General features: G+C 39.0%; 1 protein-coding gene across 1 annotated transcript; it reads left to right on the plus strand.

The window, feature by feature from the left end:
• The first annotated feature begins 2,311 nt into the window (after window positions 1-2,311).
• EDARADD (EDAR associated death domain) lies at window positions 2,312-19,399 on the plus strand. The gene is made up of 6 exons (XM_030945374.1): window positions 2,312-2,391; window positions 6,579-6,640; window positions 7,845-7,884; window positions 10,840-10,928; window positions 13,750-13,795; window positions 16,282-19,399. Exons 1-6 carry the CDS (start codon window positions 2,361-2,363, stop codon window positions 16,656-16,658), a joined length of 645 nt encoding a protein of 214 aa, XP_030801234.1. The 5' UTR covers window positions 2,312-2,360; the 3' UTR covers window positions 16,659-19,399.
• The last annotated feature ends 1,671 nt before the right edge of the window (window positions 19,400-21,070 follow it).

Consider the following 21,070-nt stretch of genomic DNA (forward strand, 5'->3'; position numbering starts at 1 on the left):
CAGCCAATTTAATCTGTACTGTTAGCAGTACTCTAGAGATACTTGTAAGTAATTGCAGTCTCCTCCTTCAGTGCTATGGAAAAACTGTTGAACTATTATTACTAACCTAAGTTTTAAAGCACTAATATATTCTAGACTATTCATTTCTATTATTAAATTTCATTATTTTAAAGAGCTCTCTGTAAATAATTTTTTTAAAAAAATCTGCTTCAAATTGAAAAGCCAATCTAATTTGTAGGTATAAATATTTATATTCCTAAAATACATGATTTTGAGCAATATTAACCAGTTTTGGCTGCTGGCACAAGTGTTGTTCCGCTAAAAAAATTTTGTTATTGTTTACTGAAATAACTTTTTAATCCTCATATAGGAAGATATCAGGTTGTAAGTTATGAGAAGAGTAAATGCCACGTTGATTGTAAAACCTGACTTAGCCCACAGCACCAGTGTTTTGTAGCCTTCTGTTGTTTACAGCCATCTGTGCAACAATAGCACAGTAAGGATATTTTGAAGGAAATCAATGGATACATTTTTATGTAGGTTGTAAATACATTTTCCAAAAGTTTTTGCAGTCACTGTGTCCAGTAGTTTTTGAACAGCACATAGAGGCAATAAATACATGGAGGTCCTCAGGATAGACATGGCATTAATTTGTTTGAAGGACAAATTTGACAGATCTGAGTTTAGAACATTCTTAGCTCTACTGTGGCTGTGTCATTCCTCACAATTATAAAAGAGACTCCAATAATTAGTATAGTATTTGTGCAGATCAGTGTAGATAAGAATACACTTCTGCTCTCAGCCTAATTATCCACCACCAAAACCCTTGTGCTGCTAAGGAAATCTAGGGAAACACACAGAATCAGCAGTTTTAGTTCTAATTTGATTTGGTGTTATCTTTTTGAAGTAAGCCCTTATTCTTTGAGAAGGAGTTTTAATATGAATGTGGAAGAAAGGAGAGGCAACTGACCCCTTGAACAGTTGGACTTCAATGATAGACCTAAAAAAAAAAATCTTTGTTTTCTGCACATCATGAATTGCAGAGATCTTAGTGATCTGTTAGCTGTACCTTGGAGATTAAGATATATAGAGATATACATATGTTTGTGTGTTTAACCCAGTGGTGGAGCCTCCATTTATCTAAGATGAAATTCAGTAAGAAAATAATTGAAAAACATCAATATTACTGATGTTAAGCTAAAAAAAATAACAGGTGTGGTGGCGCATTCCACATCCCCACCCTGCCCTTTCCAGGCTGCAGTGTGAGAAATACTTGTTCATGACAACAGGATGACAGCTACTGTCATCAATTTAAATTGTGGAAATAACAGCAATTTAATCTTTATCACTTTAAAAAAATTATTTGGAACATGCACAAGAGATGAAAAATAATCCATGGAAAAGCGCTCAATTTTAATGCTTAATGGACCAAAGGCTACTTATAGTTGTGCCAGTGTAAGCCAGTTGGCTGAATTGGAGCGCTCTCAGTGTAAGAGAACAGAATCTATCTGTAAATGTACCTCTTTAATAAATGAGCCAGGTGGCTCACAAAAGTGATCTTTATAACGGCAGATTCAGTTGTGCCAGCTTCTTTTGCTTGTATTGTACACTAAATAGCAATACATAATATCTCTTATTTAGAAATTGGTTTAATGCACAGACCCCATTTAATAAGCCTGTATTACTTTACATCGAAACCATAAGTGAGAGAATTTGCCAGAAATGACAGTGGCGTTCCAAAGCAATTGCATACAAAGATTTGACTTTGTCATGGTATTAGATGTGCCTGTAGCATAAGAGGACAAATTTTAAATATCTGTGAGAAACCAGTGCAGTTTATGATTGTTGCTTTTCAGTACTTGCTTTTGTAAACTCTCTGTACGTGTTGAGCCACCTGCAAATGCACCTTCAGCCCTAATGGAGATCGCCTTTCTCTATCGGAAGGCAGTGATTTAGGCTCGTAAATGTCCACAAGAACAGGACAGCGAGCACTTGATTTCATACTGCTGAAGTAGCTCACTTTTAAATCCGAACTAGCACTTCTTGACGAGTGGTCCGTGCACTCTGTGTCTGTGGTCTCAGCGAAACACGGCGTTTTCAGTCAGGGGAGCACCTGAGTGAGGGAGGATTTAACCCGACGTATCCGTGGTATTTCCCGCTGGGAAATGCGGGCTCCCGGCAGACGCGCTTCCTACCGCGGCGGCCGTGGCGCCCGGGACGGCCATGGGTGGGACCGACCTGCCTGGCTCCGTCCCTGCCGGAGCGCCCTACCTGCGGCGGGGCGGCGCAGGAAGGGGGCGGCGCGGCGGAGCGGCGGTTCCGGGCACATCGCGTTCCTCGCCGCGGGAGCGCCGCGCCCCATGGCCGCTCCGCAGGACCCGCTGCCGCCAGGTGAGGCCGGGGCACCGCGGGGAGCTGGGCGGGAGGGCGGGGATGCCCTGAGGGGCGGCGGCCGCTGCCGGGGCCCGCGGGGGTCCGGGATGGGCGATGCGTGGAGGGCGGCCCGCGGCGCTCATCCCGGGCCGGGCGGAGCCGGGGCCGCGGCTCCTGGGAGCCAGGTGAGGAGCGTACACCCGGCCGGGTGGAAAAGAGTTTTCAAGTTGCTCCCTTCCCCCTCCGCACACGCCAGTTAAGTACGGTAATAATTTATCATGTGCTCTGCTGATGTGATTTAGTGTAACTTGTCTTGTCAAGCCTGCTCCAGTATTTAGCGTGTTAGTTTGCGCTAGTTAACAGCACGTTCAAAATACCTTTTTAAAAGGCGTTTTCTTAGAAGCCCAGAGCTCGGGTGGCTACGAAGTCCACGTGCATTAACTTACATGGTAATGGTGCAAATGACTTTTAAGCACCTCACCTGTGGCATGCCAGCATCACAGATTTTTCCTTGGCTATCTGCTCAGACAGGGACAAAGTTTTGAGTAATTGACAGTAAACAAAAATGCACAAGTGCTGAGGGACTTGGGCTTTTCAGGGTACTGAATAGTATAATTCTAGTATAATTTGCCATAGCCTCTTCTCCTATTCAAATCTAAAATTCATATGCCTCTAGTCAAAGCAACATTTTTTATTCGGGTTTAGTCAGAGTTCATCTCTATGAGCAACATTAGTATTAGTGATTAATTGTTTAAGTTGTGCTAAGTTAAACTATTAATGTGTATGCCCAGCCTTGGTGTGGAAAAGGTCTTACATGCATGGTTGAACTATGTAACTACAACCGATCTCAGGTGCTTCACTCACTACTGGTGGTGTCAAGACTTGCAGAGTACAACTGTAACAGAGTGGAACACTGTCTCTGCTACTTGGTGCTTTGTGAGCCCCCTCCTGCTTAAAGGTCAAAATCCTGAGGTCTCTAAAACTTGCTTTAAGACATCCTTCCAATGCAAGGGTGAAAAGCAGAAAAACTGTTCGCACTGGTAAGTGCAGAGCATCGCATCCTCATTGTAGCAGCGGTATTGGGCAGAATGAAAAGGTGGGCATTGGTACAAGTCTGCTGCTCCTCTTGCAGACTGGTCATACTGAGTGGGCCCTGGCAGAGCTGTGGCAGCTGCTGAGCAGCATGCAGGTGCTGCATGGCAGAAATGAACCTCAGGAGCAACCACTGAACCTGATTTGTGTCTGTCCGAGTCAATGTGCACATGTTGATTTATGTCCATCTGAGTCAACTCACTTGTGGCTCCCTGCAGAAGGGTGGGGAAGTAAATGTGGTCCAGTGTCTGTATCCTGTTGGGGTGAGTACAGGGTAGTAATTTTTGAGGGATCCCAGGTAATGTTGTTAAAATAACTATGAAATCAGACAGTCAGTCAGATGATACCCTCAGTTCCTGTTGGCCTTTCAGCATGCAAAACTGTGCATGGTTTACATCTGAGATAAACACAGAACTTTCCTCTTTACTGCTTTATGCACCTGTGTCCAGCTCTATGACATGAGCTGTGGAATGTTGGGGCAGATGTGTGTGGGAAAGGGAGAAAGGACATTCAAATTGCCTTATTCACAATAAAATACTAGCTCTGTGGTTTTCAGATTATCTGCCTACTATGAGTGGTCAACAAGACCCTGGTGAATCATCTGCAGCCCAATAGGTGGAGTCTTTAATCTTAGGTGCAAATATTCATACACCTCCGTGCCACTTATAAAAAACCTGGGGACTTGGTAGTAGTCTGCAGCCTAAACAAAACAATGGAAATTACTATTCTTCATGAAGAACTATTAAATAAAGGGAAGCAATTGAGGTATAGAAAATGAAATACAATTTAAAAATACTTTTCAGGATGGATGCTAAGCAAGAAAGATGCAGATTCTCATGACTGTGTTTATGTGTGAGACCTAGAAAGCAGGAGTGAGAGGAGGTACCACCCTTGTACCCCATCACCTCTTGTAAAGATACCCTTGGGTCTATCAAGTCCTTGTTTCAAATGCCTGTTTTCTCTAAGCTTCTCCAGTTTTTTCAGTGCTTCCCACTGGGTTGTGGAAAGTAAGTTACCAGTGTCAAAACCTTGGTGGTGAAATGGAGATGTAACAGAGAAGATGGGGACAGAGCCCTTATATAGCTGCAGTAGCCAATGAGGTTCACCAAGGCTTGGACATTCTATGGGGTCTGCCTTCACCTGCCTCAAGGCTCCTCTTACAAGGGAAAAAGGAAGTTCTGGGGGTTGTTTTATTTGTTTGGCTGGTTCCTATTTTTTTTTTAATTCATCTAAGAATCTGTAAGGAGGAGCAGAAAGGCCTCCAGAATAAACCAACAATAAGGTGCATGCTTTGCCATTGGCTTTGAGTGGAAAATAAGGAGACTAAGGATGCCTGGGCTGGCCTTCTTCCCTAGAGCCTTTCTTTTGCTCCCAGTGCCTCCTTGTTTTTCAGCTTTCCTTTACTGGGTGGGCTTCTCTTTGCCCAGTTCCTCTGCAGTTTTCCACTGCAGTTCCCACTAGGAGCCTCTATTTTTGGCCCTACCCTCAAGCAATGTCTTATGCCAGCTTATTGTATTTTCCCATGTCCCAGTGACTCTCAACTCCTCTGCATTTGAGAGTTTGTGCTGACTGTTGCTATCAGGGCAGGCTTTATCCAGAATATTTTGTTAATACCATGTTTCTGGAGCAGGGATTTCATATGTAGGAAAAAAGACATGTGACAAGAACATGGGGGTTTTGTTTGTTTGTTTTCCTCTTCTGCATATGGCTTCCAAATTTGCATTGTGAACAATGCTCAACTGCAGTTTCATAGGCCCCTGCCTTTTTTAAACATTCAGTGTGCAAAGACTGTGCTCAGCCCTTGTCATCTGATCATGTGCCACCTGCTTGGACAATGCCTGTGGATTTCCTGGGGGCTCTAGTGCTGAGAAAGGCTTTACATGGAATCTCAGGGAGGCCCAGGAACTGCTGCTGGTGGGGCTGCCTCACAGAAGCAGGAGGGAGCACAACTCTGACTTCCTGCTGCCACTTTTAAAATTTTCAGTTTATTGTGCTGTCTTGCATTGGTTATTGCTCCAGCTTGTTCTGTTATATTGAGTAGATATGGAGGAATGGGTCCCCAAATAAGCAGCTATACTAAATTTGAGCTGGTTAGAATAATGTCTGTGTAACTTCTGTTCTGTTTTGGGGCTCAGTGTTGATAATGTGTGCTTTGTAGTTAATTTCTGTGACTTTCTTCTAAATCTAATGGTTTTTATATTCCAAAGAAGGTAGTCGCCAAATACTGATTACAATCATGTCTTACTTGTTGCTGCTGGAAACTTAATGTGTACTTGCAGTAAGTGACTTTTAGAGTAAGAGTGACAAGAATGAAGATCTTACCACATAATTTAAAATGTTTTTCAATTTTTGAAAAAATTTATTCTTATCAACAGAAGAGATTTCTGAAAAATATGGCAGGATGATGTTAAATTATAGGAGTAATTTTGTGAATCCTGTCTTCTGTATGAGATTTGTTTCAGATTCTCTGTGCACTTGTGGTCAGTATCCCACTAGTATTTGTCAATTTAGCCATTGATGCAGAGGGGTTAACATTTCATGATTCACCTGCAGGTACTTTGAAGATTCATGTTTTGATTCTCTTGATATTAATATAGTTGATTTTTACTGTTCTCTTGTATACAAATAATTAATATTTTGCTCAAATATTTTTAAATGAGTGTTTTCAATTTTATATTGTAATCTGATGTTCAATCTAGTATTAATTTTTGTTGTAGTGGGTATGTTCGTTTCCTGTTTGAATTAATTTTTGAGGAAAAATTTTAATGCTGTCAATAGGAGAACAGAACTTAGCTTTTAGAAAATGTACTGAATTTTAGTATTTATTGCTGGCATGTTTTGTGATTTTTTTTTCCACTAAAGATACTTTGAGATTTTAGTTGAAGTCTATCTTTTGTTAGGTTAGAGTCGGGTGTCCTTATTACATGTAGTTTCTAATGTCTGTGCTAGTAGTTCTGACGTTTTGCAGTTTGTCATGTTTTCTTGTGGAAATATGACATAATGCATGTAATGGCTGTATAGTTGTGTTTTACCTTGGTCAGACCAAGAAGCAAAATATGAACTGGAAGAAATACTTTAATGACTATGCAGTGATAAAGTTTTCTTTTTTCCAGCTGATCATGAAGCAAAAGAGCCAGTGGAGGATACAGATCCAAGCACTCTTTCCTTAACAATGGTATGTGTTTCTGGTCTAGTGCAGTTGAAATCATTATAGCTCTCTATGGTTATGTGATGCCACAGTGAGAGAAAACATTCAAAGATGCTAATTCACACTGTCAGTGTATATACAAGATATGACTGCACAAAAAGCCTTAATAAATTAACCTGTGCAGTCAAAGTGTAAATAAAAATACCAACATGTATATCAACTGAACTGGATGGTATTATTAGTGAAGCTGCCCATGGGATAACCTTCAAAGGCTGTGGCTGTGACATCTCTTTAATTTAAAAAAGTCCCACAACTGAGAAAAATTAGCACTGACATTCTTCTGTCTACATAGTTTGAACGGATAAAATAACCCACCTAGGGCTTAAAATTTCAACGCTACTAAGCTGTTACTACTTCCTGTAGCTGAATCTAATAATGGAAAGGTAGGATCCAAGAGCAGTGCCTTAGGCAGGCCTGGCTGAGCCTCGGGAGGGACCAAACCGCGCCCTCTGGTGCTCGCTGGCACACGAGCACCGCTTGTGTCGGCATCTCAAACATCCCAGGCTCCTGCCCAGGTGGGAGTAATATGAAATTCTGTGAAAACTTTTTAAAATGTGGCTTTCTGTAAAAGACAGACCTACTGTCATGTAAGGGTGAGAGCCATAGGGAAGGAGGTAAATGTCAGATATAATGATAAGTGATGTCATGCCCTGGAATTAGTACTTGTCTCTTTAAACTCAGTAGTAACTGCTTCCTATTCCCTCTTAATCAGGTGTGCAAGTTTAGAGCAGAAGGGGAAAATATTTCTTTTTCTTTCGATGCAGTAACATTTTATTAAAAGCTTAATCTGCTAAAAGAATTTGCAGCCATGTCTGTTCCTCCTGGCCTGCATTACCTTTTCAAAGTTATCTTGCTACTTCGGTGCAAAATTTCTTTCCTAAACTCTACTTTTTCACTAAAAATAGCTTTAAAAATACCGTAGCAAAGCAGCAATCTCTAGCAATCTCTATTACTTCTTCAAGTGCTAATTGGCAGTGTTAGTAACATCTCAGTTTCCCACAGAAGAGTGTTGCTGTATCTGATGGTGAACAGATCAACTAGTAGCAACTTGAGAGATACAACTATAACTGTGCACTTACAAAAGTACATAAAGAGTATATAACTACTCTTTCCCCAGCACAATTACACTCAAAATAACAAACATCTTGTGTTTCTTGCCTTTTTGTGACAGACAGAAAAATATCCTGTCCAAGACACAGGAGTACCTAAAGGTAAGTATTGTGAATTCTGTCTATTCAGATATCATTGATCTGTTGCTATCTGCAATAAAAACAGTGGTGTTACCCAACAGATTAAAATACTCATGCTTTTTCTACATATTTGTGCTTTAAATGTAATGCCCTCTTTACTTTTGAGGTCAATTTGGTGTGTTTATCTAACTTTTGAAAATTCCTTCCCAAGTTTAGTTTTGATCTTAAAGTCACTCCAAAAATATCATCAGAAGACCTGGGTTCTTGATCTGAAAGGAAAATACAGTGGTAACATTGAAAGACAGGGTTCAGACCACAGATAATAGAGACATCATGATGTTGGATGGTGACTTTGAAGGGACTACCAGTGCCTTCATGCTGTCAGAAATAAAATCAAGAAATACCTTCCAGGTCTTTTGCCTCTGACTGCATTCCCAGCCTTATAACCTGTCAACTCTTCATGCCATCTTTTACATTCAGCTGGTTTAATACCATCTACCGGGGAACCTACTATTAGGTCTACTCTGCACAAGGTTCCTGCCTCTCCTTGCTGAAAAAGGAGTGAGGGAGTGCAGGTTCTGAAGAAAAATACATGGATTACACACAGTGAATGTCTTCCTTATGTTTCCTTGATGTGTGGGGTGGGTTTTTTTGTTGTCATCCCAGGCTTGGCCATTGACTTTTGTCCAGGGAATGCCCTGGCAGGGGCTTGCTTGAGGAGCACTCTGCAGGTAATGTCTTCTCCATCCTGTATTGCACAGCAGGTCTGCAGTGGGACAGCCATAGGAAACCAGGCTTGTCACAATGGAAACTCGTGATGAGGAGTGGGAACAGTATATCACTGGGGTTAAAGAAAAGCTGGGCATTATTCTAGGGTTTGAGAAAGCCAGGCAGAGGAAATGAGTGCTCTTCGGAAGTGCTGCTCAGCAGGGAAGGATTGTGTGGGATGAAGTCAAACTAGTTTCTGTTTGCTTGCAGGCAGGTGGTTTGGTCCTTCAAAATTCTTTATTTGCACCAAAGCAATTACACTAGAACATTCTTTTCCATGTTCTGCTTTTTATTTCACCTGTGACATTAGATCTTCCTCAAAATTAATTAGATAAATTCATAAATTTCAAATTTGCCAGGGCTGTTTAAAGTCCAAAATTAAATGCACCTGATTTAAAAAGGAAAGCTAAGACATAAGTAGAAAGGTCAGCACTTTCTGTAAAAAGGAAGTACACTTGGTTTATATTTGATTTTTATTTTTGCTTCCTCTTACTAAGTGTAAGAAGATGTAATTACTAATATAGCTTGACATTTCCCCTTTGAAAGTGATACAAATACCTCTTAGTATTCTCTTCATTTCTGTAAATTCATTATTTCTCTGAGAATGGTATTTCATAGTTATTTCTATTTAAAAAACCAACTTAGAAGTATGAGTCTGTCAACTAAAAATTGTAACAGATGTGCTGGTCTGATTCTGTATAACAATTATGTTTGTTTCAGATTTAATGTTTGAACTGACAGTACATTGGTGAGAGGGGCTGTCTGTATCTTTTATTGGTCAATTAATTAATGGGCTGTTTTGGAGCCATAACTTAGTGAAGTTCTTGGCACCCTTTACTGATTATGAGATAAAATAGATTTGAGGGAACTTCTTATCTTGCAGAGGTTGCCTTAGTGTTTATCACGATTTGATAATAACTCTATTTCCACTCAAATATAGAATAAATTTCACAATTTCACACATATTCTTTTCACAGGTTTGATGCCCATGCTTTGCATTTTCAGACAGACTTTATTTTGGTTGGGTTTTTTTTTTTCTTTTTTTGTTTGGTTTTGGGATTTTGATGGTTTTGTTTTGTTTGTGGGGATTTTTTGGTGTTTTTTTTGGTTGTTGTTGTCTCTGGACCTAGAGTCATAAAGAATAATGATGATCCTCTACCAAACATTGACATCACTGGGGATGAAATCTCTTCCATCAGTCTTATAAAACCAGAAAAAGAGAAGAATAGTGATTTTTGGTTTTCTTTTTCTTGCAAGTGTAAGGATAAATTCTTTGATCCGGATCAATTTCTTGAGTGAGTTAAGAAAATATTGTAGAGGTTCTTCAATGAGATCTTGCCACTAAACAAACAACAAATGGAAACATACCAGTGCTACAAATGTAGTCACCCCCATGCAGTGTTCTTGTGTGTAAAAACATGTAGAATATAACCCTTTTTAAGCTTGTATTAATGGTTGGTCAGCACCTGACTCAGGGGAATTATGCAAATAGTTTGATGAGGAGGACCTTACTAATCATGCAGAGTGCACAAGGTCCACAAAGGGTTTATGTATCCTTTGTATCCCATTTTGAGGGCTGAAGTGATGCTTGAAAAGTTAGTAGAATTTGTGCTGTACTAGGGAATGCTGTGCCTTTCAGTGGACTCCCAGGGCTGTTGATAAACACACTTTGAAATGGATTATTTCAGTGCTTCAGCAAATTCCTGTGTAGTAGGAATCACTAGGATGAGTCCAGTTCACAAAGGGGCAGAATAAAAGATAAGTATTTATGCAATACTTATTTTAACTGTCATTTTAAGTGTGATGAGAAAAGCAAAACAAAAATTAGAGTGACTTGTGACATCTTCAGCCTATTTTGTTGTGTTGATGCAGTTAATATTCTGTAGTCAGCTTTCCGAAAGAACAACATTACTCTTGCTTTAAAAATAGTGTGATGTTTGTTTAGAAAACAACTGCTACTCTAATATCTAATCTCTGCAAGGTTTATATTTCTTCTCACAGTCATGCTCTGCATGACTGTTACAGACTCTGCTGACTTAACATTTTGGGCTTTTAATCCAGCAATTCTCAGCATTTGATCATGATATGGAGTTATATTTTTTGTGTTAGACAACTATACTATAATTTATGGTTGATAACATAAATTACTTCTTACTATTTAAATTTGTGTCTGAGTGGAAGACCAGTGTTTCACACTCTTTGCCTTAGATGAGGAATACCTAACAGATCAAGTTACTTTGGAAATTGCATCTGTGAACATCAAGACCCTTACATCAGATTCTGGCCTAATACAACAGGTAAGAAAAATGATACTTGAACATGAACTAAGTTACTGCTGTTAATTCAGTAAGTATGTTAACAAATAAGTATATTTTCAGAATATATCTGGAGAGCACAAAATTATTCAGTAAAACAGACCAGAAATTTGCTTTCTTTTCAAGAGTTCAATGAAGGGGGCTTTTGTGGAGAAGAGCAAAAAAAGAGATTATTTTATCATTAACATGTACTTTATAGTTTAAATAGGTTTTGATCAATGTATAGATGTTCTGAAGAAGAGCCAGCAAAGTGCTAAAGCTTTGTCATGCGTGCTGTCCCTCTGATGAAAATATTTCCTGGTGAAAATAAAGCCAGGCAGAGAAGAAGTAAGGAAACCTAGATTTTGTCTTTAGGGAGGCATTAGATGGTTTTTGCTTTGATTTTGGGACACTGCTCTTCCCATAGTTGAAACATTGTCCACTTTTTGTGACATCTTTCATGACCATCAGAAGGGCAATGATGAGTGACTCCCATGCTCCATGGTTATCATATTTCAAGTGAGTGTTTTTTGCTGAATTTCAAGTTGATTCTCTTTGGGTTGAGCAGAAAACTTGGAGAAGAGAAATGAATGAGCATTTTCCAGCAAGATGAAGAATTAAAAGGAGTTCCTAATGCCAAAGTCCCAGCTGAATTCCATCAGAAACAAACATGGGTTTGGTATGCATTTCGCAGATGATGGAGGTAACCATTCCTTCCCATCATCAAGAAGAGAGCATTTGTTGGCAACTTAGAATCACTATAAAGATAATTCAGTGTATTGGGGTGGTAATGGTTCCACAGAGCTGGAAAACTTTCTGCTTACCTGCAGACTGCACATAAGTTTATGGCTTTGATTAGACCTGTAGAGGATGATTGGATCTTCACTGTGGGAAAAAAATATTCTTGCTTAATGCCTTCATTTCCCTGGCAGTAACACTACATTGTCTTATTGCAATTACATTACAAGAAAATGATCTTGAATAAACTTGAGTGCATGTGACTTGATAAACTGGATAATGACTGATCAGTAAAAATATGAATTTTGAAAACAGATGTATGGCACAAGTAAGTATCACTACATTTCTTGGTACTTTTTGCAGTACTACCCACTTTTATTTTTTATCTCTCATAAGGCATGAATAGTGACATAAGGGCACTTAGGCATTGGCTTTCACAGTAAGGTTTGAACTTCAATGAATTGATAAAGTCTGAGAAATGAGGTTCAGTACAGTAGTTAAATGAATAGTATCTGCTTTTCTTTTTTTTTTGGTGTGGATTTTTTGTTTTGTTTAGTTTGTTGTTTTTTTTTTTTTAATTTGCTTATTTGTTTATTTTGGAGTAGATCTCTGGGGAGGCTGAGCTGTCCTGAGACATTCCTCATTCTCCCCAATGAGTTACTCTTCTGGGAATTTTCTCCTTGAGGCTCAGTAATAACATTCTGCCTTTTTAAGGTGTTTGTTGGAGTGGAGACAATTACTATAATCAGGAACTTCAGATTTAATTTTTTTAAACTGTGTGTGCTCACATGTTGCCATGAAGGCCAACTTTGTGTTTAAAAAGCGTTGTCCAGATAAAGCTGTTGTGGCAGAAAAGTAAACTGCTAGAAGATAATGGCAGGGCTTATTCAGTTGCAATTGGCATGTGCAGTGTTAGATCTCTCTTGAGCAGACAGCAGACATTTTGATGTTGCATGTGTGGTCTTGCAGTTTTCAGGGAGTAAAGAAATACTGAAAACAGTATGCAAATTTTTCCTTTCTTAACAAAGTCTGTAAATATTTTGGAGAGAGTTCACCTTCTTTATAATTAGATCATGAATGCATGCAAGTTCACCACAGCAACTGAAATTGCCTGTATTCTATTTTTAGTGGGTTTCTGAGTAAAGAAGGTGTAGCAGGTTGGACTAGAGCATCTTATTACACTATATTGTTACCCATATATTGACTTTTGTTTGTATGCATAACCTGCAAAATTAAGAAGCCTGCTGTTTCAGAAGAATGACACAATACAAAAAGATCAACAATACTTCATTGCAGCTATCTAAGGGGAAAATCCCCTTCTACTTTCATCTTTAAATCCTCAACAGAAGAAAGCTATTTCACCTGGCTCCACACCTGCATAGTTAAAGTAAGGGCAGCTGCAGTTTCCCCGCAGTTCTACAATCGAGGGGCTGTCCTTCCAGTTTTTAGAGGTTGCTAACTAGTAGAATTTAAATGTTACAACGTGTGTTACAGTCTCAGGCTGCTAAGCAATTTCATTATGTTTGATTAGCAGACGAAACATCATTTGAGGGAATGTTAACTTCAAATAGGGGGAGGGTTAGATGTGAGCTGCAAAAATATTCACCTCCACCTGTTGTCTATAAAAGCTTCCTAGGTATGTAAAAAAGTTTGTAAATAAAAAAAATTCTCCCCTTTGCCTAGATCAACAAAACAATCCCTTACTGCTGGTTACAAAATTCTTGATTTTTACATTGCAAAACATTTTTAAAATCTTTTAAATCAAACTATATGTATTGTTAAATAACTTTTGGGTGTTTGAGAGTTAGTTAAAAGATGCAATGCTATAGCATATCATTAATAAAAATGCTGTTGTTCAGTGCCTACAACCAACAGGGCAGTTTTATGAGCCAAAGCATGGAAATGCTGCCTGAAAAGACTCCAGATTGTTAGCAATTCCTCAAAACTATATGTATATTCCCTGTCTAATTTTACAAGTAGCTGGGGATTCTTCTAAATAATCTCCTGCCGGTTGTAAATTAGTCAAATACTTATTCTGGTGTTCAGTTACAAAGTTTTATTTTTATATTTGTTTTTTGCTTTGTAGCCAGAAGACAAAGACACACAAAACCATACTGATGAATCACTTTCAGGTAATCTGTCAACTTTATTGTTCTCCATATTTTATTCCTAGGTTTTATTTGAAAGTGCTTTTTTAAAAACTGCTATTTGTCATAACAAATAACTGCCTGGATATTTAGTGCTTATGGAGCTCATTCCCTTACCAGTGTCATTTACAGCTTCCTCTTTGTTCTAAGAAGATGGTGATCAATAATGCCAACCATACAAAATATGCAACTTGGGCTTTCCAAGTACATTTAATACCTCTGCCTTTGGAAGTGGTGTGTGAATAGCTGTCAGGAGAGAGCAGAAGCTGGCAGTAGGCTGTGAGTGCTTATCCCATCATTTGTGAGAGTTCTGCTGGGGAGGGGTGTATGATGTACAATTCTCTTAGTCCAACAGTAAGAAACTGAGAGTTTCCTATTGGTAAGGCAGCTTGTCCTATCAGGTAGCATTAGGATCATGCGATTAGTTGGGTAGTGCTTGTCAGTGTCTAGCACAGGAGCACCTTAGAAAAGCAGGATTCTTTATGATGCTTTTGATAGTCTTCTGGATGGTATTGCACAAGAAGCAGGTTGGTTTAGTTTTGTTTACTTATATCTGTGCCCTTTTACAGAGGTGTTTTCTTTAGCCCTTCTTCCCTGTTTCTATTGGAGGAAAAACTTACCCTGGCAACCCTGCCAGAGTAAATAAGATGAATTCAGATAGGGTGCTCTCCTGCCCTGTAAGCTCAGGCAGAAATTTGATTGGATTATATTATATTCATTTTGCCTTGTTTGTATAAGTAAAGGTTGGTATGAAGGAAACAAGAAAGTTTTGTCTCAGTTCAGCAAGTTTAGGGTGCACAAGAAGAACAGAAGAGTTAACATACATATTCCTGTAGAGAACAGCTGCAAAGCCTGTGGAATACCTGTGAGCTAAGATGTCACCAGAACATGTTTCCTTTTAACAGGGAATCTAAGCATTTGTATGAAGTTGTGTTTGCAGCGGTATTGTTGCTGCACGTCCTAACTTGTTGAAAACTTCAGAAATTGTCCTTGGCCTGCTAAAAAAAACAATCTGATGAGCAATGTTACAAAACTAACAATAGCCTATTCTTTCTTTAAAAATAAAATAGAACATGCATGTAGACATTATATTCTGGAATTTTCACACAATCTGACAGTAATTACTGAAAATAAATAATTGATGTTAAAAAAAGGCAACAAAATCCCACAAACAAACAGCCTGAACAGATGCTGTTGTTCTTATGCGTAGGTGATACTAACTACCAGATTTATCCTTTGCCAGAGATACAGTTCAGGCCTCTAATACAGCACTTGTAAATTGTGTGTCACTGTTTTCTGTTGTTTTAAATCAATCTTTTGATTACTATCAATCCCTTTTTCACGGAGTTTCATCTGAAGTAAGACTAGCTACTTCCCGATTTCAAGCTGTGCAATCAGGCTGTAGCACAGAAACTTTATGAAAAGCTTCTAGGCTGGGTCCATTATATACTATTTGGAGACACCAGATTTTCCTGCTTTCAAGAAGGAGCAGAGAGAGTTAAGATCATATCTTTAGCCAAAATGCTCAGACCATGTCCCAAACTGTTGCAGTGTTAAAAGTCTCGGTATTAGAGTTTGACTAGAGGTATGACTCAAACTGGTTTTTATGTGGTTTAAGGGGTATTAATATATAATATAATCTGATAGCACCACATTGTTCCCAGTTTTGGGGGAGATGCTGACTATGGTGTGTAGGTGATATCTAAAAGGCAATTTTCAGTATTTGATGCAGATTTTAGAACATATCACCTCCTCTTTCCACCAGCTTGGTATTTTTGTTTTTCTTGCATGTGGAGGTGTACGCACTTTATTCCTTTTCTCATGCACCTTTAAAATAGACTTTGTTGGTAAAACAGGGACAGTTTTTTTTGCAAGAGCCCTTACAAAGCAAAGGAACATATCTACTTTTTCATTGTGTTAAAGTACTAGATGTTAGTTGTATTTGGATCTGTCAGCAGAGATTTTCCTGGTGCACATATTTCATGTTGTTAAGAAGGTAGCAGCTCAGAAATGCAAAACCTTTTCCTTCATTCTACAGCACAGATACACAAGATGCACAGAATGCACACATAATCCTATTGGTGATGTAAGTGGGCATTATGGTAGATTCAAGGAAGAGACATTGTTCCAAAACAAAAAAGGGGACTATCCCAGCTTATACACTGCATGGAATCCTGTGTATTTTCTGTAAAAATATACATTACTTTTCAAAGTAATTTACTGTCTTTTAAAATTACTTCTTTTTGATTAAAGCCACTTTTGAATAGAGTGTAGTGAAGAGAGAAGTTTTAGAAAGTTAATTTAATGAGCTCTTCATGAGAAGAGGCATTGCATATCGCTATTCTGACTTTTTCAGAAGCAATTCAAAGAAACGTAATACTCCTCAACTTTATATGCTTTTAACTTTTTGTTCCTGGTGATACCACAGCAATAGATCCTAATTTCTTCCCATGTAATGGTTTTCACTGCAGATCTCAAGAAAACCTGCAAGGAAAATGTCACCTGCTCCTTGTGCTTATTCCGTGCACCAACCATCAGTGACATGCTCAATGATGAGGACTTGTTGTACACAGTGAGGCTAAAGCTGGATCCCTGCCATCCAACAGTGAAAAACTGGAGAAATTTAGCAAGCAAGTGGGGGATGACTTATGATGAATTGTGTTTCCTTGAACAAAAGCCCCAAAGTCCCACCTTGGAATTCTTGCTACGGAATAGTGACCGGACTGTGGAGCAGCTGATTGATCTCTGTAAATTTTATAAGAGAATTGATGTTGTGAAAGTGCTGCTGAAATGGGTGGAGGAGGAATGGCCCAAGAGAGGGAATAGAACCTACCAGAATGACTTCTAGGTCAAAGAAAGTTGTTATTCTGTACGTGTTAAATGCTAGCTACCACTGATACATTGGAAGTTTCCCTTGCAAGAGAGAGAAAGCCTGTACTGAGGGTTTGTATGCTGTGTAAGCTTTATCTACTCTACACACAATGTAAGCTTTATGCCCTCAGGGTTGCAAAGTTAACCTTCCAAAAGTGGATGGAATCATCCAGGTTGTGTTCTCGAGTCTGCAAATACCTTCAGTTTCTTTGCTGCTGTTCACCGCCTTCCTAAATAGAAAAGGAATGAAAAGGCCAGACTGCTTGTTTTATTGCAGCACTTGTGAACCATATCAGTTGTGTGCTGCTGTTATTGGGAAAGCCACAGTTAGAAGGAAAGTCTCTTGGCCTTATTGGTAGCCCTTCCACAATTTTGTATGTTCTACCTAGTAGAAGATAAGGTGGAACCTCTTTCTTCCTTTTTAGTTGTTTTTTAAGCTTTGTGACACTATTTTTGGCACAGGAACACCTCAGTGTTCCAGGCAGCAGTTTGGATTTGAATGTTACAATTAACTGAATATTCAACATCACATTTGAGAAAATTATCTCTTATGAACAAGAGGAGACATTAAACAATAACAGATGTTAAACAAAATACTTCCTCACATGCTACTACATCATAGGCTATATATTTACTCTAAGAGAAATGTAACTCAGAGAGACTTTTCAACCCATAACCTTTAGGGGCCAAAAAAACCAATTAAAAGGCTCAGTGTTTAAAATTACTTTCCAAAGGTTTAAAGACACTGTACACTGTGAGTGCAGGTATCAAATCCCTCTCACTTCGCAGTGCGAGATGATGGCACCACAGGGTATTGTTAATATTGACTGTAACTTCCCTTTTCACAGGCTGTGGTTTTCTTTACAGTCCTGTGGGTTGGCCTGCTTTCTGTCCCACACCAAGGCAGTTGCAGTCTTGTGTGAAACTAGCACTATATATTGATTAGAGCCCCTCTAATGGAAAATGAACAGCTGAATTCACCCAGGTGGATGGTTATTAAAGCACTTACAGTGGTTTAGACTGACTTTTTTTTAAGGACTCTGTATGAATTACACTTTTTACATTTTAAATGTTTCAGAATTGGCCTCTTTCCTACAATTCTTCTGACATCTCAGACATGTAGTATGTACATAGGTGTATATACCCAAGCACTGGTCAAGATGTGGGGCAAAACTAGAACGGGGTGCAGGTTGATACACTGTTTACTTTTCTTGAGTAGAAATAATAAGAATTAGTAGCAAAGCTTGAGGGAAGTCTAATGCTGTATGCTGAGTTTCTTACTGTAAGAGTTTGAAAAGGGACCTCTAGTAATACTTTACTATAGATTCTGATATGGTTACAGAGGAACTAGAAGTAAAGACTAACATTTTCAAGTCAGGCACTTGTTCTGGACTGACATAAAATTAGCTTTGTTTTAGCAACTTCAAGAAGCTGAAAGTTTTGTTTCAGGGTAAAGAAATTGACCTAAATTTGAGGTTTGAATTTCTAATTTTTTTTAGAAAAGACTGGCATTTGTGATGAATTTTTTTAACTAATCCTCAAAAAAAAAGCTGCTACTCTTTAGAACTCTAGTTTTCTAGCTGTATTTTAAGGAGAAAATTTTACTGCTCTGTCTTGTTGGGGCTGGAATTTAAGTGTTTAATGGTTCTCTTCTAAGATTGGGTGTTTCCCAACAGCTCTCTGTCAGCTCATAACTTTTGCAAATAATCTTCTGTCTTGAGTTAGATGCTCTAGATTCAGCTTTGGGGACTATTGCGGTGGCTGGGCTGCCTGCTGCTTTCAGGTCCTGCACAGGCATCCACTGCTGATGTGCAAATAGCTCATAACGCAGCTTGTCCAACATAATTCCCACACCTTGGGCTGACTGCAAGCAGGATTTAGATTCATATGTCTGTGTGTTTGTCATTATAGAGCACAACACAGTACAAAAATACACTACTCCATCAAAAGGGTGCAAGAGAGATTTATTACAGCAACGTTGCTTTTATACTTCTTCAAGATGTTTATACCCATCCAACATACACATTCAGTGCCCATTGGTCATAAGAGAGAAACAAAGTTCCCAGTAGGTGATCAGGGAACTCTGTGAGCCAGCCAGAGTCCATATCTCTTAACTTTCTCTCCTTCATCCTTCTCCATGGTAACAACCTTGGTCTTCCTTCAGGAGAGATATGGGGCTTCTCCTTATCTTCAGGAGGCCCTTGCTAGCTCACAGGGACAGCACAGAATGTCTTTCCTACATGTGTTAAGTTGTTCTTCTGAGTGATGAGTGCTGGCATGTATGCACACCGCTTTTCCCTCCCACAACATACCACAGGTATATCTGTGTGGTATTATAATATGCTGTGCTTTGGTAGATCCAGACCAGCTAGGAGCTGGACTCTTCATCTAAGAATCAGAATGGGAATATGAAATGATGCAGTAGCATTCCTGAATCAAGGTGTTCAATTGAAATATACCCACTTTCCTGATTTCTGGGTAAAACCTGTAAAATTTTGAGGAAACTGTCTTGTGAAGATGAGTTTGATCCCTTGAAGCTCTTCAAAAGTCAATGTCAGATGCAAGAGTTCATGCTGGATGGAAATAAACCTGCTTCTGAGAGTTCATAGGTGGATTCAGTATAAATTCAGCTCTGAAGGTTGAAAATGTTAGTGTTAAACTTCACCACACACTGGATTACTCATAACTATACTTGAAATATTTTTTTCCTCCTTGTATGGCATAAATGGAGATGTATGCACTCTTTTCTTAGTTTTATATCTGTTTACAAGATATTGATTCTGAGTGTTCAATTTATTCTTATGTCTTCTGTTATAATGTGTACTGTTTTTAGAAGAAATATAGTTGTCAATGTTTGACTTTATTGTATTTGTTTTTATTACGTCTAGGAAAACAGCTGTTTTTCTTCTCACTAGTCACCTTGGAATTACTGAACTATCAATTAGTTGTTCTGTGTAAAAAACACCTTATATATGAAATTCACGATGCCTTAAAGCATTTATGTTTGCAACACATACTGCTGTTGAAGAAAGGAAGATGCATTTTTTAAATCTTTTCCATATGAAAAATGAGTTAATTTTGATAAGATGAACAAATACATTTATCTAGAAATTTGTAGCTGAGTTACTGACCAAGAGAGGTAAGAAACCTGTATGGGGTGAACTTTTCCTGAATTAATAACCAATCTGATACTGGACACTAAAGAGGCTCTACTAGGCTATCAGTTTTGTTCCATGATATCCTTCTCCTGTTCCTGTGTAAGACCTGCTCTCCCTTCAGGAATTTCCAGTTTTTTGCCTGCTGTCTCTGTGCCTGCAGGATGATCAGTGGCCTTTGCCACCCATTTTGGCTTCTATGAAGCTGGCCAAACCACTGTATTGTATCATTCCTGCAAGGTTATGTAAGATAAAATGAGCTTAATAACTGTTCTTCAATGACAAATTTGCAGTGCTGTGCTCCAGGAGAACCTAGTTTTCCTGTGAGGACAACTATGGGTATCCCCAGCAAAATGGTGACAGGGTCCAGAAAGCCATACTTTCTGCATGCACTTCCCTTGGATCTGTGGAGATGAATGCATGATGGGTTTGGGACTGTCCTTTGGAACCTACCATAAAGGATAGGCATAGTCAGCATGGTCCCAGATGCTTGCTTCAAAATAACTTGTGCAGAAACTAAAAAAAAAATCAAGGTTATTCCTGAACCAATACTGAAAAATGGAGAGCTGCAGCTTGGCCTGGGCAGTGCTTTGTGCAACAGACTACATATTTTTCATTGTCTCAAATGGCCTCCCACGGTTCCAAGTCAACCTGTTAGCAAGAGGAAAGAAATGTAAATTCTGCCTTATGGTTCTTTAAGCTAGGGTAGCACTCTTGACTTGTGGCCAGACATAGCTGGAAATTGTTTGTCAGACAGAAGAACTGTTCAAACAAGGTCAAAGAAAGTGCATGACATTTATAATAACTTAGAGCAGCCTACTTGTGTAATTTTTCCAGCAGATCATGTTCTTCTGTCCATGAAGGCAAAGCAATTAGTTATTCATAACTGCTTTCAATATATCTTGTAAATTTTAAATTTTGCCTCAGTTTTGGACAGAAGGGCAGAGCACCATTAAATGAGGATGTGAGCTTTTTGCCTGGTTTTTTTCTGACAGAAAAGTGCTTTTCCTAGTCCCTGAGTTCAGCTAGTCTTGATTCCATGGCTATGGTCGGTTGGCCTTAAGTGGATAGGGAAGGTATGGATCTACTGGTTGAACAGGCTGAATATCAGCAGCACTAAAAGAACTTACTTTGAGAGGTGCAGTCAGTAGTATTTGCCTGTATTTTGGCCAAGGACTGGGACTGACTCCATCTTACAAGAAACTTAACTGACCCCCATGAGGCAAGAATCCGA

Source organism: Camarhynchus parvulus, chromosome 3 (genome assembly GCF_901933205.1).
Source record: "Camarhynchus parvulus chromosome 3, STF_HiC, whole genome shotgun sequence".
NCBI classification, from domain to species: domain Eukaryota; kingdom Metazoa; phylum Chordata; class Aves; order Passeriformes; family Thraupidae; genus Camarhynchus; species Camarhynchus parvulus.

Coding starts and splice junctions, on each gene's coding strand:
- EDARADD (XM_030945374.1), top strand. CDS start 2,361: ATGGCCGCTCCGCAGGACCCGCTGCCGCCAG. Junction 6,641..7,844: donor GCACTCTTTCCTTAACAATG/GTATGTGTTTCT, acceptor TTTTTGTGACAG/ACAGAAAAATATCCTGTCCA. Junction 7,885..10,839: donor AGACACAGGAGTACCTAAAG/GTAAGTATTGTG, acceptor TCTTTGCCTTAG/ATGAGGAATACCTAACAGAT.